Below are 20,562 nucleotides of genomic sequence, written 5' to 3'. Positions count from 1 at the left end.
TCGATTTTTGTACCATTTGGCCAAACAAAATGGTTTGCTATTATTTTTACAGTGGCTTTTTTGCCTGGATGGGATAAATTGTGGAAATGGTGAAAAACTTGTCGTCTGATGTTTGGTGGTATGTATGGACGTGTTTTTTTTTTTTTTTTGTCGCAATAAAATGTTGCTGTACTAAAGGGTCCGAGTATTTCCTTCAGTTGTAAAGGCGTTTTCTGTTGTATTTCTTCTGCGAGTGTTTCATCCGTCTTTTGTTCTTGTGCAATTCCATACTAAGTGAACTGGAATTTAGCGAAGTGATTGTAACTCATGATAATGCGTCTGCTACAATGTTTTCTTGTCCCTTGACCTATCTGATATCGGTGGTAAATCAAGATTTCTCATGGGCCATATGTGTATTTAGTGCATACGTTAAAGGTTTATAGTCAGTATAAACGCAAAAGTTTCTTCCTTCCAACAGATGTCTGAAATGTTTAATTGCCAATTAAATCGCTAATAGTTCTCTTGAAAAGGTACTGTACTTTGTGTCTTGCTCAGTTTGGCTGAAAACAAAAACGATATAAGTCATTGTATCTTCGGTATGTTTGTGAATAACTGTTCCTACAGCTATGTGTGACGCATCTGTTGTAAGTGTGAGTTTCGTTTTTTCACTATCCTTAACATAGTTCAATTTCGTGAAATTGACTAAAGCAGTTTTAGCTTGATTGAAAGCTAAAGCAGATCCTTCCAACTTTAACTGTTGCTTTTTCGTTTTGTTCTTCAATAGTGTCGATGTAAAGATCGTAGAACAGTTGGGTAAAAATTGTCTGTAATAGTTAATTACACCTATAAAATGACGAACTTGTCTAACAGACATAGGTTGTAGAAAATTTGAAATGGCACTTACTTTTTTGGATAATGGTGTCCCTTATCGATTGAGTGTCCGAGGAAGTTAATCTCCTGTTGGCTGAAGATATATTTTTAATGTTTATTTTTAGTCTGTAATAGGACAGTCTTTGGAAAGCTTGTTCTAAGTGTTGTCTATGTTCGTTGAGGTTTCTACTAGCAATTAGGACATCATCCATGTATGCGAATACGAATGGTAGGGCCCAAAAAACCTTGTCTATTAACCTCTGGAAGGTTTGACAAGCGTTTCTCAGTCTGAAAGGCATTCAACGAATTTGTAAAGTTCAAATAGTGTTGCCAGTGCTATTTCATGGATGTCTTCTTCTGCCACTGGAATTTGGTAATATGCCTTCACTAGATCCAACTTGTAAATACTGTGGCATTTTGTAATCCGATTGCAAAATCATGAATGTGTGGGGTATCTATCTGGTACGATTTGTACATTTAATCTCCGAAAATCGCTGCAAGGACACCATGTTGCCGTGCCTGATTTTTGTACCATGTGTAGAGAAGACCAAGTGCTTTTAGACGGTCGAATAATTCCTTGCTGTAACATGCGTTGGAATTCATCTTTCGTTATCCTGCATTTATTGGGTAAGGCAGAACTGATTCCGGTAGACTGATATCTTGTGGTGATACCTTTAATCACAATCTTCGTTTGATTGTCTGTTAGTGTGATTAGTCATGTCTACAAACAAATTAAACCTGATTAGAAAATCTACCCCTAATATTGGTGTCATCATATTGGCTATGGTAAAATTCTACAAAAAAATCCGTCGCATGCCGAGATTACTATTTAAGGACTTCTCTCCATATGTTGGTATTTTTGTGCTGTTAGCTGCTTGGAGGAATTTTTTGATTTGGCGGCGGTGGTATCACGCTTATCTCCGCTCAAGTGTCTATTAAGAAGACAACACTCACTGTTATCACGAATATAAAATAGACGACCTTTAGTAGAAAATCCAGCAACAGTTGTCGTCTCTACTGGCTGGAATATTCGTTTCCCTGTTTCTTATTGTTAAAGGTACAAGGGTAAGTACGTCTCGCTTCAGTACCGAATTTTTGATGATAATAGCAATATTTACTCATTCTCTCCCGTGTGTTGTTTCGCCCCTTTACTAAGACTTCATCTTCTATAGCTCGGTCATTTATTGAGTGGGTACCGACGGTCTGTCTGTAGCAAATCTTGTAACTGCCATGAAAGTTTTTCAACCGTAGACTTGTTCATTAAATTCCTCACCTTTGTTTGTAACGGTTATAATTGCACAGAGTTCACTTTGCAGTTCCGAAGATTTTCATGTATTCGGTCTGCCATGTCCGCTAGTTTTTCAGTTTTTTTTTCTTCCGCCATGAGTATGAGAATTTGTATCATTGAATCAGATAGTTTGTTCATCCATAGACTCCTCATGATGTTTTCGGATATTTTGTTGTCACCCAGTAATGTTCGCATATGTTATAATTATTGTGAGGGGATATAATCTCCTAATTCGAGCTGTGAAGAGATTGTGCAACCTTATCTCGTGGGATGAGCCAGTCTGTTTCAACATCGCCTCCTTAAGCTTGTTGAATGGGTTTTCTTCTGGTACATTCTCCAGTAAATCCATAAAGTAACCATTTTAACTAATCTCTTTATTTTTATACTTACATGAAAAGGGGACAGCCCTTATCATGTAACATCCCTCCCTTCCATATTTTACAAAAAAAAAAAAATCTATGCATTTTTAAATTTAGTACATTTTTTATTTTTACATCTACACAACCACACGGCTAGAAACATCAGGCTAAAAAACAACAAAAAAAAAAATCTCTTTCAGTCAGCCCTCCACGGCCGACTTCACAGTTATTTATTTTTTATAAGATCAGAACCTTTCTGATCTTCGTGGCATTTACTTTTTGGGTGTAGGGTCTTTACCTATGATTCACATCAGCTATTTTCCAGTCACCCATATGCCACAGACTAGAGGTTTTCACCTTTCTCGAAATGGACGACTTCCTTCGTCCCAAAAGTGTTCTGATCAATTCTTTCCACATGGTTAGTCTTATCAAGTATGGCTTTGTTTTTTTTTATTCAATAACTATCTTATACGGGACATACCAAAGCTCATATACTTAAATCTTTGTGGTTGGCTTCAGAAGTTTAAGATATACCTTTTTTTCTCTCATACGGATTCACTCGGATTTCCTTGCTTGGATTCTTGAAACTTCGACGAGGATTTAGAAATATCACCCCTAACTAACTAACACTTTTCTGCACCCAACACCTTAATTACGCTCTAAAGACTATCTAATAGCCCGATTTTTTTGTGATTTTTCTTTTCTCTCACCAGAGCCTCCAAGATCCAGCAGATATATCCCACATTCATGCGTCTCTAAAAAAAATACAAGGTTATATCTTTCTTACGTAATCTACGGCATATTTTTGCCTGTCTCTTACTTCATTAAGCTATATGTGATTGCCTCGGGACTACCTATCCTCGGTTTACTGGTCCCCTTAAGAATTTTCGTATTCTTTCCAACGCCTGTTTATTAATTAAGCCAAGACTTACCACTTGCTTGGAGTCGTTACGTGCAACCAGCTTATTTTAAGCACTTAATTAACCAGGTTCCCAAATTTTTTGTATAGGGGCACATCTTGTGCTTATCAATCCCTACTAAGTCACTTTTCTTGGAGAAAAATTTTTAGGATCTCTAAAAAAAAACAACAAAAACCAATTGCTAAAAAAAACCATCTTTCTTACGGCTTATCACATCTAAAAACTCTCCAAATACCCGTTTACGTAATTTTAATTCTTGTCCCCCTTCTAAAATTCTAACTGAATCTGTAAGCCAACCATACGTCTTAACTAGTTTTATTTTCACCTAGACTGTTTAAATCTAATGTATATTTACGGATAACTTTGAATTCTTGCTGTGAAAATCAATAACATTTACATACATAAGACAATTTACAATATTTGTTCAACATCATAAAAACATTTAAAAAAAAAAAATACCTTAATACATTTAACTATGATTTACACAAAACTATGATCAACAGTTATAACTTTTTTTCCAAAAAAAAAGTTATCTGTAACAAACAACAATTCAACAAATCTGTCCAAAACAATTGTCCCTTTTTTTTTTCAAAAACAAAACAAATGAAACACACAAAAAGCCGAAAAGTTCAACTATGAACACAAAAATGCATTTCCAAACAGAATTTACACGCTGTTTCAGAGACTACATGCGACCTTTGAAAAATTCCTGTTTGATTGACAGATTAAATTCAACAATTCGTCCAAACGATTTCATATTGACACAATTTTTCTAATTAACACTTCATACAAATTTCAAAACAATAATCAGTGACCCAATCTCTGCATTTGCGTGTATGTGTGTGTGTGTGTGTGTTTTTTAACAAACCAATTCATTTATCAATGAATTACGCATGATGACTTGTTTTTATTATATTTCCATTCATTACTACGGATTTCTTTTACGGCATATCGGCCTTTTCTTTTCTCTTTTTGTTTTTTTAATATTTCTGTGCTACATAAACAAAAGAATTCATTTCAATGAATTATGCACGGTGACTTGTGTTTACTATATTTCCATTCATTACTACGGATTTCTTTTACGGCATATCGGCCTTTTCTTCTTTTTCTTTTTAATATTTCTTGTATCTTTTGTTCTCTGTGTGCATGTGTGTTCAATTTTTTTTGTTCTTTTTTTGTTCGCATTTCTGTGATCGTGTAATTTTTTTTCCCGTGGTATTATTTATTTATTCATTTTTTTAATTATCTTGGACCCTTTTAAAACGTTGTGTTTCTTTTTCTTTTTCGCATTCTGTGATCGTCTAGTAAACGTTGTGTGTTTTTTTTTTTTTTTTTGTGGTATCGACCCCAGGTTCGTTTTTTTTTTTTTCGTGGTATCGACCCCAGGTTCGGTTTTTTGCATCGCTGATGCAAACTGGTTCACGGACACCAAAATGCATCGCTGATGCAAACTGGTTCACGGACACAAAAATGTTACATATACTTATTCATGTTATGACTAAAGTAAGAGTCTTATTATAGTGTTTGTCGTTGAGAGAGTTTTATTACATATGATGTTATATCTTAGAGAGAGTGTTTAAGAGGAATGTTGAAAGACTCAGAGAGAGAGAGAGAGAGAGAGAGAGAGAGAGAGAGAGAGAGAGAGAGAGAGAGAGAGATGTATGTTGTTGTAAGAGACTTAGAGAGATTGTTCGTTTATAATGATTCCTATATATTTTAAATTTTCATTCCTTAGATGTGTAGAATCGAAGAAGAAGCTCTTTGAGTGAGGACATAGTGTTCAGACAGTCTTAGTGTAGATATGCTGATGTTGATTCACATTATGGATATGACATGTCGAGATGTGTATGAAACGATATTTTATAACACAGATATATAATACAATTTAATTTACCTTTTTGTAGGAATCACAAACACAAGACGACGTTCTACCAGAATACAGATGAGTTTATTCTTCACACGACCGGCCGTGATTTCCATCATCAAGAATTCAAAGCTTCATATATTAATTTTAAAAGTGATCGTCTCGCTTCTAGACGCTTCCCAGACCCTCTCTCAGTTTCTCCTCCGACTGTCTCACCGACTGTCTTCTTTTACTCTAAAGTTTTTTTTTCTATAACTAGAACTTTCTATTTTCCGTGACGTCATACACATGTTAAAACATGTGCCTTCTTTCACGTGTTCTGGACATGCGTGTCCAAAACTTTTCCTATACTCAGTAACCTATTTTTCCAATATGTTAAAAACATTATCTTATAAGCTGCATTCTTTCAATTTAAAATTTCATAACAAACTTGACAGTTCACATTCTTTTCTTGAAATATTTTATTTCTATTCTAAACAATCGTTTGATTTACATTTTTAAATTCTCACACGTAATCTACTTCTAAACCTAAATTACGAGGTTCGAATTTCATCTATTGCTATTTCATTTTAACTAATCTCTTTATTTTTATACTTACATGAAAAGGGGACAGCCCTTATCATGTAACAGTATCACTGGAAATAAAGTATAAGCTATAGAAATTTTAGTATGCATAATTAGGTATAATAGCAATATGGACATGTGTACATTAGATACGAAAAAATAGAATTTGTAGATATATAGTATATTACTTAATAAAGTTCTTCTAGCTTCTAATGTTTAAAGGTAAATCCTCCATTCTTTAAAATTCGCAAATTGTGCATAAACATGAGTAGCAACTTATTTTTTGTATTAATTTGAATTAGAAGAAATGGTTCGAACTAATTTTCATAAGTATTAATGTATATTAGATTTAAAAAATGCTGTTAAGGTATGATTAAGAGGTTTAAACGAGTTAAGATTAATGCAGATATAGTGTCTTGGGCTAGAATAATTTTCTATTTTCAAATTAGCAAAGATTATTTCCATTTAGGGGGTGCCGGAATTTAATTGCAAGCAGTACAATAAAAGAAAAAAATAAAAACATGATCTTTTAGGCCTGTTTTTCTTTAGAACACATTTGATTAAAGAGAAAAAGGAAATTTCAGAACGACAAAAATTAAAATGTGGAGCAATTAAGAGTTAACATTTTTGTACAATAGACAACATGTTTGCAATACTTAGAAATTAAAATATTTTCAAAAAATAAAATAAAAACTTATTAAGTCCTAGGGAAATTCAGTTTTCCTGCACCATCTTTATATGCTGGGGGTAAAAAAACAAACAAAAAAAAACTCGATTACACGCGTTGACTAACCGGAATCTCCTATTTAAAAGATTTGGCCATAGTGTAGAGGTGATTGTCCTTTAGCAGGAGGTTGTGTATATAGGGGTGGGAGGGTAGTCTTTTAGCAGAAGATTGTGCATATAGGGGTGGGGGAGTAGAAATTCAAGTATTTATTACTGTAAGTACCAGAACAAAAACAGAGATGAAAAACAAATAAATATTACCAAATGGAAGACTCTTCTACCTACCTGGAAAAGTTTATTTGTGTTTAAACCTATTCTAAATCATGTTTTTAGTTAAAAAATAACTTAGTGTTCACTGTCAAATCAAAATAAAAAAATAGCTATCCAGGAGTCCTTTATAAGGATTCTTGATAAACGCTCAAAATCGAAAATTAAACAAATGCTGGTAGAAACACATCAAATAAATTTCAGCAATCGAACAAAAATGTTGTTTAATTTTTGAGCGATTAGACACAATTTAAAAAGTTAAAATGATCTGGAAATGATTATCATTTTACATTAAATTGATGTGCAAAACTGCTTTCCTACTCGAAATTCTACAGTAATTGTTTTTTTTTCTTTCCACCACGTAATCATCTAAAAAGAAAGTAGAATCTCATTTTGGAGGAGTGATTTAGATAAAGGTGTTAATCTATTTGCTGCTGTTGCTGCTATCATTATTATTATTATTATTGTTATTGTTATTATTATTATTGTTGTTATTGTTGTTATTATTATTATTATTGTTATTATTACTACCGTTGTTGATATTGTTGTTGCTGATGCTTTTTCTTTTCAGTAATGCAAATCAATCTAATAGCTGACCAAATTTTTGTAATTGCCAGAAAAAACATGAACATTTCTTCATAGAGGGAAGGTAGAGAATAGTTAACAGAGATCAGTCAAAATGTTAAGAATGGTTTTCCAAATAGCAATATTATTATCTAGAAACTCATTCTTGACGTAGAACAAGCATTGTTAACTATTCTGTTCCCAAACAGTTTTCTTATTTTGTATACCAATCACTGATTTTTTTTTATCGTTTTGAAAATTTCAAATAGCATTAATACGACCAAATGCAAATAAGCTTTGTTTAAAAAAAAAACAAATCTTATTTCACAATTTTCAATCAATTACAAAGAAAACATTAGTGAAACATATTTACGCGTGTTGTACATTATACAACATATATGCGGACATTACACAGGTGGAGGGGTACATTCATTTAAACATTTTTAAAAAGCATCGAATATTTAATTAAATGTTGAGAAATTTAAAAATAATTGGAATCCATACTTGTATCGGAATCGGGAAAAATATAGAATCGTCCCATCACTAATATACACTGCTGATAAAAAATTTAAGACCACTTAAAAATCTTTAAAAAAAAAAACAACTTTTTTTAAAGGATATATTTTAAACTCTTCCGACTCAAGGTTACCAACACTATAACCTAAAAAATTATGGAAACAAAAAGCTACATTCCAAAGATTTATTTTTTAAATTTACATTTTTATTAAATTAGGCTTTTTACACATGATCAAAATTATAAGACCAGAGACAAAATTTTTATTAAATTGTACAAAAAGTGTATCAAAGTGTATGAAAACATTCACAATCAAACTTAATCTTGCGTTCTACCTCCACTGCTTTTGATGACTTCAAAAATTCGTTGGGGCATGCTAGAAATAAAGGTTTCCATTAAGGTGCGGGTGATTCTGTTCCAGTTTCTGAAGATGGCTTTATGAAGTTCATTTTTGTGTGTGTCACGCTTACATCTTTTTTCTTCTGTTTTCTGTCATTTAATTGTTATAACCTTGTAGTAAATAATTTTACCAACAAGTCTTCATAAGTTTTGTTTTCGGTTTCGATTAGAGCTGATGGTATTCAAGCCATCTCTTTTCTTTTATGAATAATTTTACCATGAAGTCTTCATAAGTTTTGGTTTCGGTTTCGATTATAGCTGAAGGAACTCAAGTTATATATCTACATGTTTTTTTTTTGTTTTTGGTTTCAATTCAAGCTGATGCACCTAAATCATATGGATATATTTTTTTTATTTTTGACATTACAACTTTATAATATATAAGAATCGATAGAAAATTGACTCTCTCTATATATATATATTTATACGAAATATGCATGAATTAAAATATCACATATTGTATTTTATGACCGGCTACACTGGGCATCCCTGCTAGCTTAGATAAATACTTTTTACAGTTTTAACAAAAGAGTTACAATAATATCAGGGCGTCTTCATTTATGCTGAACATCTACAAAATGCCAACATCAATATATTACATATGAAAGAGGTCCTGCTAGTTGTTACTATTTTTTTACAAACCACTTACTAAAAACAATGCTGCTCTGCTACACTTTTCTTATTCACCATGTCTCCTAAGTATTTTATGGACATACTTAATCATCATACAAAGAAGCTCATGACAACATAATTATACATTAGTTACTCACCCCAGTTTTGAAGGCTGACTCCAAATATTTCCTGTGGATGGATAAAAAGTTTATCACCTTCTACCACAGCATGCGACAAATTGTCTCCTGATTTTCGGTGTAATCCAGCCTTTAAGCTTTTTGTTGTCTGATCCATCGCCACCACGTCAGGCATTTTTTCAATTCCAGAACTTATATCAATTTGTAAAAATTTATATCTGTAAAAAAATCAATAAAAATATTAGAATTGTATGAGAGTGGAATTGTTGAATTTTGTTAAGAAACATTCTTGGTGTTCCACATTTATACAATACCAACATCAATATTTTACATTTCTTTCACATCTTTTTTTCTAACATACATGACATAACGCAAAATCAACACATCTTCTTCACAGTGATGATAAAAATATTGTCAGCATATATTAACAGTAAATATGAATACAAGAATATTTCTTAGTGTAATTAACAGTAAATATGCTTTTACTGTAATTTATCGGTACGGTTTTCAAATCCAGTAACAAAAATTAAGAAAAAATATTCAAATATGAACCATTTAGAAATTTTTATTTATTTAAATGATTTAAATAAAATTTATTAGTGATCTATTAGACGAAAATTGTGCATGCGATTTCAATAATTAACCATGCATAAATAATAAGACAAAACATTAAACATAAACTTTATAATACTGAAAAAGATCACCAGGGGCTACAAAATTAGATAGATTGAGTATATTTATTCAGTAAACATTTTTAAAGTTATATCCTTACATTCTCATTATTGGAATCTTAAAAAATATTTTTGATATGTTCAATTACATTTAGAAAGACATTTTATTTTGTATGTTAAATGTATCATATTCATATATAGTTGAGTTATTATTGAAAAGTCAAATATTAAGTTGACAAGAAGGTTCTTGCGGTATTTTTAATTTTGATTTCAAATGATGTATTTTCAAACCTTTACTTTATATATCATTTTAAAGAACGTTTTTCGCTTTATCTAAGCGTTTAAAGTACAATCGTTTTAAAACAATTATGTCGTCTTCAAAATGTTGAATACAAGATAGAAAAAAATCAAATTCGCACAATTTTCTTATTTCAATTCAAGCTAGGCCGAAAACTGCTGAAACAGCTCACAATATCAATGAAGTGCTTGGCTGATAAAACACTACTGAACACACAGCACAATAGCGGTTTAAGAAATTTCGTGGTGGCGATGGGATAATGAGCGTAGTGGTAGGCCATTGAATGTTGACAATAATCAATTAAGAGCCATAGTCGAAGCCAATCCATGCACAACTGTTCGAGAATTGCTTCTTAATTATACGTAATATATACAACAATTTCCAACAACTTAAGAGAGATTGGAAAGACAAGAAAACTTGGTAAATGTATGCCTCACAAATTGAACGACACCCAAGAGAAACGCTGTTATAAAGTGGTGTCATCTTACCTTCTTTTACACAACAAGAACTTGTTTCTCGGCCAAGTTATGACCTGCAAAGCCAAATTTGCACCAAAAGAAGATCATGCTAGCTGTTTGATGGTCTGCGACCGGTCTCATCCATTACAGTTTTCTGAATGCAGGCAAAACCATTATGGCAGAGCAGTATTGTCAGCAAATGGATGAAATGCATCAACAACACCCAGCATTAGTCAACAGAAAAGGCACAATTCTTCTCAACGACAATGCTCAACCACACATTGCTAAACCGATTCTGCAGAAGTTGAACAAATTGGACTACGAAACTCTGACTCATCTGCCATACTCTTCAGACCTCTCACCTACCGACTACCACTTTTTCAAGTCTCTCTATAACTTTCTGCATAATAAATGCTTCAAAAACCTAAGTGATATCAAAAACGCCTTCAGCAAGTTCATCACCAGCAGAAAACAAGAATTTTGCGTTATTGGCATAAATACTTTTGTTTTGCGTTGGCAAACGTGTATTGATTCTGATGATGCTTATTCTGATCAATAATTTGGGAGGGGAGAGCGAGATGTGTTCATTTGAACGAAAAAGTTAAAAACCGCGAGAACTTTCTTGTCAACCTAATAATGTTATGAAAAGGGACAGACCTCAGTAAGTAATAAGGCAAACTAGATAAGCTTGAAAATGATATTAGGAAAAGGTAACAATCGAACCCAGTAGGCAAGTGTTAAAAGATAATAGATATTCAATCCTAGGAATGTAGTCGATTGTTCATTCCTTTAGAAATAACTGAATATCAAATATGTCAGTGAATAGAATTGACAATATGAGTTAAGAAATAATGATTAACAAAATAGGTTAAAAACGATACAATTCAATTTAGGAATTTCTTTTGTTTAGCAGAGGTGTGTAAATGCATGTGCAAAGCGCACGTGTAATTTGAAACGTAAGGAAATCACATTGTTCACTACGCCTTTCACGTCATCAAGAAAGGAGATTTCCAATATATTGAAACAGGGTTCGAAGTTAGTTAGACAGTTAGAGTCAGAGTCGGAGCTGATGACCTCTTGGAGGCGAGGGGGGGCACCAGTAGTCGAAAAGGCTTGAATCCCTTACCACTATCATCAGCCGGCTGGATGAATAACGAATCACCATGTATATTTTGTGAACTGTTTGTCTTTGTGTCGTCAACACAAAGGTAAATGTGTTTTTGTCTATCATCTTGTAAACGAACTTTCAAGTATTATGTGTCCCCTCCGCTATCATTAAGTAATGAATCTTCTTTCTGATGTTAAAAAACCTGATGCATAAATATCTCAGCTCCATATTAAAAATATGAAGTTCGCACGAATCGTCACAGTCGTCGTCGTGATGTAAACAATATATAAATGTCATCATCATCTTCTGTTATATGTTGTCTTAATATGAAACCCCGACTACATAACAATAATATCAATAAAATCTAACAAAAAACAATCAAGTAAAATGATTAATAATTAGGCACAAATTTATCATTTGAAAAAGTTTCCCTACAAAAATAGACAAAGATCTGCTCACTCAATGTTGTTCATTGATCCATCCCTTAACCACTCAGGTTCTGCTCCTATTTGAAATGTTTCCTTGTGTAATCGTCTTTCATCATAAGTGATTGTGAAATCCACCTCAAGAAGAGTCCTCTGGGTGGCAGGTTGTACATGGCAGTACATTGTCTCCGTAAACACCGGCTTCAGAATGAACTCCAGCACGCTGCCTTTCAGGCACCTATAAAATTTTTTTAAAATGGGGAAAAATGTCAATTGAAAATGAATATAAACATCCATTAAAAACTTTTCATCAAATATTTTTTAAGTTTTGGGAACAAAAAGTCAAAAGTAAAACGAGCAAGATTATAATTATTATGAATAAATATTTTCAAATGACATTCTATCGTACAAAAGCTTTTATTACCCTAGAAAAAAATATACTGTTTTTTATTATGAAAATCATCACAATGAAAATTGCCTGGTGGTTTTTTTCTCAATGCATTTTTCAATTTCCTTCAAATATTTGTGATATGCTCACATTAAGGTTCTTTGATTCTTAAGAAAATGTATTAATATGATCATCTGTAATTCCAAAATTGTAATCATATGTAATTCAAAACTATAATCATATATAATTCAAATTTATAATCATATGTAATTAAAAAAATTATGATCATATGTAATTCAAAAATATAATGATCACCGTTTGGAATTAGATTAGATCAGCAAAACTCTTCTTATTCCACTATTCAAATTGAATTATGATCATTGAAACAATATTGGTAAATCCAAGTTTCCTCTTCAGTGTTGATTTGTTCCAGAAAATGCCTTTCATCTACTTGAACCTTGCTTAAAAATTTACAGAAATATTAATGTTTTTAGACGATTAACATTCACAAAATACTTTGAACATCTGTTTTCACATATGACAAAGAGGAAACTTATTGAGAGTATAATATTGTGAAATATAAGATCTCCATCAAACCTATAACGACACGTAAACAAAACATAGATTGCATCAGCAGGAGCAGAGACACCCAAACATCAGTAGCAGCCACTGATATGACAGTGTCGATTCATAAGCGACAAGCGTGCCGATCTGTGCTTAACTACAATATCTAATTGATTGTTAACGATGCATTAAGTTGTGAGAAAGTACTTTTTGTACCCATCCTTCCACTACTATTACTATTCATTATAGCAAAGAATTCTTGGGCAAAACGCATTGCCCAAGCAATGCTAAGAGAGAGAAGGCCAGGAGATTTTAACAGATTGGATACGAATATATGTGATAAAAACATTTAAAAAGGGGCTACAAATTGACAAACTTAGTCTAAATTCATTCATAAATACACCCGGTTTAAATAGGGATAAAACAAACACGGAATAAGGGAAACAACCATTTCTCCATGACAAGTCTAACCGTGTCCTTACGACACATCTGCCAACAAAAGTTTCCTACTGTTCACAACTATAAAATGTGTCTACAACTCCATCCACACACTCAATATATAAGAGCTCATTGGATCAGCTAAGCAGCAGTGGTGGTGGTGGAGGTAAATGTGATGACTCGTTTGAATTACGTTTTCTCTCTCTAACAGCAACAGTTAACTTGAACATCTTCGCTTGTAGTAGCAGAGGCTGTTCACCCACCGACGGCAACAACAAACCTTAATAATAAGGACTTTGTTCTAATAACAAGAAACATTCCAAATTACTAACACCTTTAACAATTTTAACAATAAGGACCTTAATATTTTTTTCACCTTGGAACATCTTATCAACAAGAGATATTTCTAAAATATTTAACATAATACTTAAATATTTTATTTAATACACTGTCTTTTTTGCTACCGTACACCAAATTTGTTATTGCGACCATCGTTATCCGGTATTGAGATACAATACCTCATGACAACAATATAACAACTGTCGTCAGAATTTACAGCATATATCTGGTGCCAGAAGTAACAATATAATAATTGGTGTCAGACGCTCGACAAGATTAAATCAAACAATGTCAGAAACTTTACAAGATGATAACAAAAGACAACAAAGATTTCACCCGATCTCATTAAGGAGCAGAAATTATTATTACTTAACCTGAAAACGGGGTCAACACAACTATCCGAGAAAGCACTCTGAGAAAATCAATCGGACATTGATACAATGGTGACTGCCCTAAAGGCAATTTCTATGTCGACAACCACCATAAAAAACAGGTGATTACAACTTAGTAATGCACTAACAATCCATACGAGACATTATGCAGCAAGCGACTTTTTGTCAAGGAAACGACGTTCACCAGTTCATCACAGCCTTGAACAAAATATATGCAATGCCCATCGCATCAGAAATCGATACTTATCCAAGTCTAGAAAGTAAATTTGTTAAGTATACAAATGACCTACTTGGCATATTCCAACAAATGATCGACTCCGATCAGGATACATCTACATTTATCAAATTGAAAGAGTACCTACTAGCAGCACACCACAGACAGATGATGATCTTTCAACGTCTCAACCAGAGACTTAGAACGTCGAGACAGCAAAAAATTAACAGATTTCGCAGGCTGACTTGAAACCACATTGGAAGAAGCAGGCGTCTATATCAAAACAAAGTTCAAAAAGGACAAAAACTCCAAATTGACGGTTGACTGATTTATTTCAATTATTGGTGCAATGAAAAAGTGAATAAATTGGATTACTTAAGGCTCATCAAGAACTTGTTTATGTTGGACTTGAAGATGACTATATTGTAATCCGGCAAACGGAAAAGAGTTCCACAGGTGTACAGTTATAAGAAAAACCTTTGTTCATGGAATCTGCGTTTAGGTTTAGGCACAGATAAAGAATGGGAGAAATTATTAATGGTGTTTTCAGCTAGACAAGTGTTTCTCGTGAAAGTTTGACAAAGGGGGGGGGCATAGATTGGAGCTCAGACGAGCACTTGCTATGAAAATAATGATAAAGCAGTAACAGGCTTGCAACGTCTCTTCTGTGAGAAACAGGTTGCAGGGAAGAGAAAAGGGCATCCTCCCACTAGGCTACGAAGGCAGGATAAGCTGCTTCTAGCAGCTCCTGTCCAAATGTGGCAACAGTGCTCCATCATTTGGCCTTACCTGGCTCTTATATAGGTATAGAATTGCATCAGCAATGAGATATCTACTGTATCGATAGAAGAATCCCACTATTTTCCAGCGACCTTGGCAATGGATTTGATGTACGTGTTGGATTTCAGGTCAGGAGTAAAGGTCAAGCCCAGAAGCTTGTCAAAACATGGAGCCTCCCCAAGACGAGAGCCATTCATTTCAATTGATGCCACATGGGGATCAGAGCGTTGATGATGTACAGATAGAAGCTTGGTTTTAGATGCATTAAAAATAACCAGCAACCTTTTTCCCCATTGTATCACGTGCTCAAGATTAGAAGAGAGAGAATCAGAGAGAAATTGGTCGTTTACAACCTTTGATGTGCTGCCATAGATGGTAGTGATGTCAGCATAAATGTTTACGACATAGGATCTGATTTGGAAGATCATTAATGTAGATCAGGAAGAGAGTTGGGCCCAGGATGGACAACTGAGGGACTCCAGCATTAATACTGTGAGCCTCTGATTTCTGCTCCTTATGAACCTATCAGAGAAAAATGATTTAATAATTGAAAAGATATTTCCAGCTATACCATAGCTGGAGATCTTGTGAAGTAGACCAAAGGCCTTTGATATGTCAAGAGCAATTGCCCTAGAAAGGAAGCCTCCATCGAGAGATTTGTAAATCTTATGAGATATAATCGTTATCACATCTGCTGTAGATCTAGCAGAACGGAAACCATATTGCATGTCACTAAGAAAGTTATTTTTTCTGAGGTGGTTGACTACTACTCTATTTAACATAGATTCTAGTGGTTTACTCATGACGCACAGGAGACTTATTGGTCTGTACTGAGAGGGAGGTGACGATCACCTGAATTCTTAACTACAGGAAATACTGATGAGATTTTCCAGGATGTGAGGAAGCAATTCTCCATAAGACAACGCTTAAGCAGCTTTGTTAGTATGGGAGCTAATTCTGGTTGAAGCCTTTTCTGTACTATAATAGGGATGCCATCAGGGCCAGTTGCTTTACTCGAATCAAGGTTTTTGATTAACTTGGCAATATTACACACAGATATTTGTATGTTGTATAACATGTTTTCTGATACAGGAGGAAATGCTGGGGGTTGGTGGCCTTACTTGCATAGGGTAGAATTTGTTACAAAGTTCTTGGCAAAGAGTTTGGCTTTGTCTGATGCATACTTTTGCTTATCACTCCACATCTTCTATTCCAACGGATAGAATTTACAACCATCTCGCCATTGCAAATGAACAGCAACAAGATAAGACTTTAGCCAAGATCATATGCACCCTCCAGTGATCCAAGCCATATAGCCCACTTATTAATCCCGCTAACCAACAGGCCAAACTTCTCAAAAAGAAGTCACATCACTTTTTTCTAAAACCAGAAACCTCTGTTTTAATGATACGAGACAATAAACATTCACCAAAGCTAGTCATGCCATACAAGCTCTGTGTCAGATATCAAGCACATGACAAATGCAACCATTTAGGCATAACTTGTATGCACAAATTTCTTTCCAACTATTGGTGGGGATCCAAGAATCAAAACATTCAAGCACACATCAATTCTTGTGATATTTGCACAAAATGCAAGGGAAATGATGACAGACGTACCTATTGGTCACTGCAAAAGAAGAACCAGACCCCTTGAACCTATTTTCATAGACTTTGTTACAATGTCGAATTCAAAAGAAAAACGATACATCCTGACAATACTGGACAGCTTTAGTTAGTACTTCATAGTCATACCTTGTGCAAAGGATCATGCTATCGACGCTGCCCACCGTTTATACTAATTTTTTATTTGCCACAGAGAGATCCCTAGCATCGTATCTTCCGACAGAGGAACACACTTCATGGTAGAAGTCTACAGATAATTCTGCAACCAGATGTCTATCAAACAAGAACTGTCCCAGGAAATATCGAGAGACAACATCAGACTATGAAGAACACTCTCTACATGCTTTGTGAAGGCAGACACTATGTCTGGACAGACATTCTCGAATCTATCGTTTCATCGATGACTGCCACAACAAATGTGACAATAGGAATTTCCTCAAATTATGCGATTACAAGCCACCACCCTAATATCAGACTGCCAACAACCCATCAAACAGATATAACTAGCAATGATCCAGTTACTCATGAAAACGAACCTCCTAAAGTAAAACTTTGAATAATTATCTAAACTCGAATGTAAATTAATATTAAGCCGACTTTACAAATTGATAATAGTTAATTATTGGATTTTAATTAATTATAAGATGAAACTCTAATGATTTAAACTCGATAGATAACGACAAACTTCCACCAATTAATATGGGAGGGGAGATTATCATCAAAAGTGTCCTGAATTGTTAACTTAGCACCGGACTTACTACTTAGATATTAATAAGTCACTTGTCCCCATCCCCCCCCCACTTTTTTTTTTTTTTTTTTTTTTTTTTTTTTTTTAAATGGAGAGTAGATAATACAGTGGGTGTGTTATCGGCAGCTCCAGTAACTCTCGCTTCTCCTATTTTTTCATTCAGTCCTCATTCAATGAGTGATTTTTCTGACAAAGGGTGAAGAAAAAGCTGCTTAAAGGTCGGTAGTACTTGGTGACCAGTAGTTTGAGATGTCGGAAATTTTTCTGTCTCTATCTGTCCTTGTGGCCATGTCACTAGTAAGGGTGCTGGAGGTAAATGTTTGTCTGGGCTGACGTTATCCGCCTGATAGTCAGGGACCCGAACCTTGGATTAACCACTAAGGAGGCTGCCCTATCAGCAGGCGCAAAGTACTGGGACTGCTGTATTGCCATTTGGTGAGTGGATCTGGACCATGCAGTAGTCTCTGGTGGGGCCTCTCGATGCCATACTAGTGGGTAATTGTTACGGCTTTACCTTTTCGTGTGCCACAAATAAAAAAAAAAATTCCTGTCTTTTTCTCTCTTACTTTCCCTCTCTGTACTGCTCTAACCAAGTATGCCGACCTATTCCACAAATCCCAAAACCTCAACATGAAATATCTCCAGAATAAAAACTCGATTAAATCTAGAACCCCATCTTCCAACGTAGACCCCTACTACCAGGTCTCCTTCTCCAACATCAGGGGTCTACGTTCCAACCTTCCAGAGGTTGAAACCCAATTACAGGAGACGAAACCGGACATATTATTTCTAAGTGAAACTGGAATAGGGCCGACCACTTCCCTAGATGAGTTCATAATTAACGGATACTCAAATTTAACAGCTAAATCTGACCCCCAAGATCGCCATGGGCATGGAATATGTGCCTACATTAAGGATGGCTTCCCGTGTGGCAGGGATATCTCTAGAGAAGATCCTAATTTACCCTATATGTGCTTCAGGGTTGCACTTGCTAACACCACTGCATTTATATTTGCCCTCTATAGGCCCCACAACAGCGGAGTTACTATCTTTAAGAGCATATCTGAGAAAATAGACCACATACTGTCTTCACATCCCTCGGCTAACATCCACATATGTGGTGACTTCAATGTCCATAACGTGGAATGGCTGACCCATTCAAATAAGACAGATGATGAGGGGAGGTTTTGTCATGATTTTGCCATTGCTTATGATCTCACTCAGATTGTTCGTGAACCCACCCGTGTGCCCGATACACCCGGTCAATATGCAAGCCTCTTAGACCTTTTTCTCTCAACTTCCCCTGAGCTATGTTCATGTTCCGTTCATTCTCCTCTAGGATCCTCCGACTACTCCGTCGTATCAGTTAAGATAAAAACGAAATGTAAGAAGCCCCCAGATGTACCCCTCCACTGTACTGTATACCGATACTCTATGGCTGACTGGGATAGCTTCCGTACATTCATATCTGATTTACCTCTGCACTCCATGTTTAAAAAGGATGTGTCCTCCATAGTATCAGATCTGACCGAATGGTTAATTGTAGGCATAGACCAATTCTTACCATCTAAAAAATTCCAACAAAAACCTAACAGCCAGCCATGGTTCTCCCCAGAATGTGCTGCTGCTATCGCGCACAGAAATCACTTTTTCCATAGCTACCAACGTAATAGATGCACTGAGACTAAAGCTGCTTTCAGGTCTGCCAGCAACCACTGTAAAAGAGTAATAAAAAATGCAAGAGAGCTATATGCCCAGTCTGTTAAATCCAAGGTAGCTGATCAGCGGCTTGGTTCCCACCAGTTTTGGCAAATAACAAATAGGATCCTGAACAGAAGTGTGCGTTCTATCCCAACCATTATCAATGGACCAGAGGTCATCTTGTCAGCGTCAGACAAGGCCAAACTATTTGCAAAGAACTTTGCAGCTAATTCTACCCTATGCAACGAAGGCCATCAACTCCCCATATTTCCTCCTATAACACAGAACAAGCTAGGTAACATACAAATATCCATGCATGAGGTCGCCAAGCTAATAAAGAACCTAGATTCCAGTAAAGCAACTGGCCCTGATGGCATCCCAATTATAGTGTTAAAAAAGCTTCAACCAGAACTTGCTCCCATACTTACGAAACTATTTAAGCGCTGCCTTAAGGAGAAGTGCTTTCCGACTCCCTGGAAGACCTCCTCAGTTTGCCCTGTATTTAAGAATTCAGGTGATAAGTCATCTCCCTCTCAGTACAGACCAATAAGTCTCCTGTGTGTTATGAGTAAGTTGCTGGAATCCATATTAAATAGAGAAATAGTCAACCACCTCAGCAGGAATAACCTTCTTAGTGACACACAATATGGTTTCCGCTCTGCAAGATCTACCACAGATGTGCTGACGGTTATATCCCACAGGATTAGTGAATCTCTTGACAAAGGCTTCCTTTCTAGGGCAATTGCTCTTGACATATCAAAGGCCTTCGACAAGGTATGGCATAAGGGTCTACTTCACAAAATTTCCAGCTACGGTATAACTGGAAATGTTTTCTCAATCATTAAATCATTTCTCTCCGATAGGCTCATAAGAGTAGTGGTAGATGGACAAAAATCGGAGGCCTGCAATATAAATGCTGGAGTCCCTCAGGGGTCAATCCTGGGCCCAACTCTCTTCCTGATCTACATCAATGACCTCCCTAAACACATACTTAAATCATTCGTTGACATCTATGCTGATGACACGACCATCTACGGCAACACATCAAAGGCTGTAAATGACAAAGTTCTCTCTCATTCTCTCTCCTCTGATCTCGAGCGCGTGGTTCAGTGGGGGAAGATGTGGCTGGTTAGCTTTAATGCATCCAAAACCAAACTCCTATCCTTACATCATCAACGCTCTGCTCCCCATCTGGCATCAATTGTGATGGATGGCTCTCGTCTGGGTGAGGCCCCGTGTTTTGACAAGCTTCTGGGTTTGACCTTTACTCCTGATCTGAAATGGAACACGTACATCAAGTCTGTTGCCAAGGTCGCTGGAAAGATGGTGGGATCCTTCTACCGCTCCAGA

General features: G+C 35.3%; 1 protein-coding gene across 8 annotated transcripts in view; it reads right to left on the bottom strand.

Moving 5' to 3' along the window:
• Positions 1–20,562, bottom strand: part of LOC145297666 (uncharacterized) — a 1,332,115-nt gene that overhangs the window by 244,121 nt on the left and 1,067,432 nt on the right. For all 8 annotated transcript variants that reach the window (XM_080143840.1, XM_080143841.1, XM_080143838.1 and 5 more), the window contains 2 exons: positions 12,058–12,261; positions 9,085–9,281 (listed from right to left, as the gene is read on the bottom strand). In XM_080143840.1, coding sequence (XP_079999966.1) covers positions 9,085–9,281; positions 12,058–12,261 — 401 coding nt within the window. The remainder of the gene's footprint in view (positions 1–9,084; positions 9,282–12,057; positions 12,262–20,562) is intronic.

The sequence above is a fragment of the Euprymna scolopes genome, chromosome 18, assembly GCF_053919585.1.
Source record: "Euprymna scolopes isolate OS-2025 chromosome 18, ASM5391958v1, whole genome shotgun sequence".
Lineage (NCBI taxonomy): Eukaryota > Metazoa > Mollusca > Cephalopoda > Sepiida > Sepiolidae > Euprymna > Euprymna scolopes.
The sequence above is the reverse complement of the archived record's forward strand: the minus strand, read 5'-3'. Positions and strand labels throughout refer to the sequence as shown.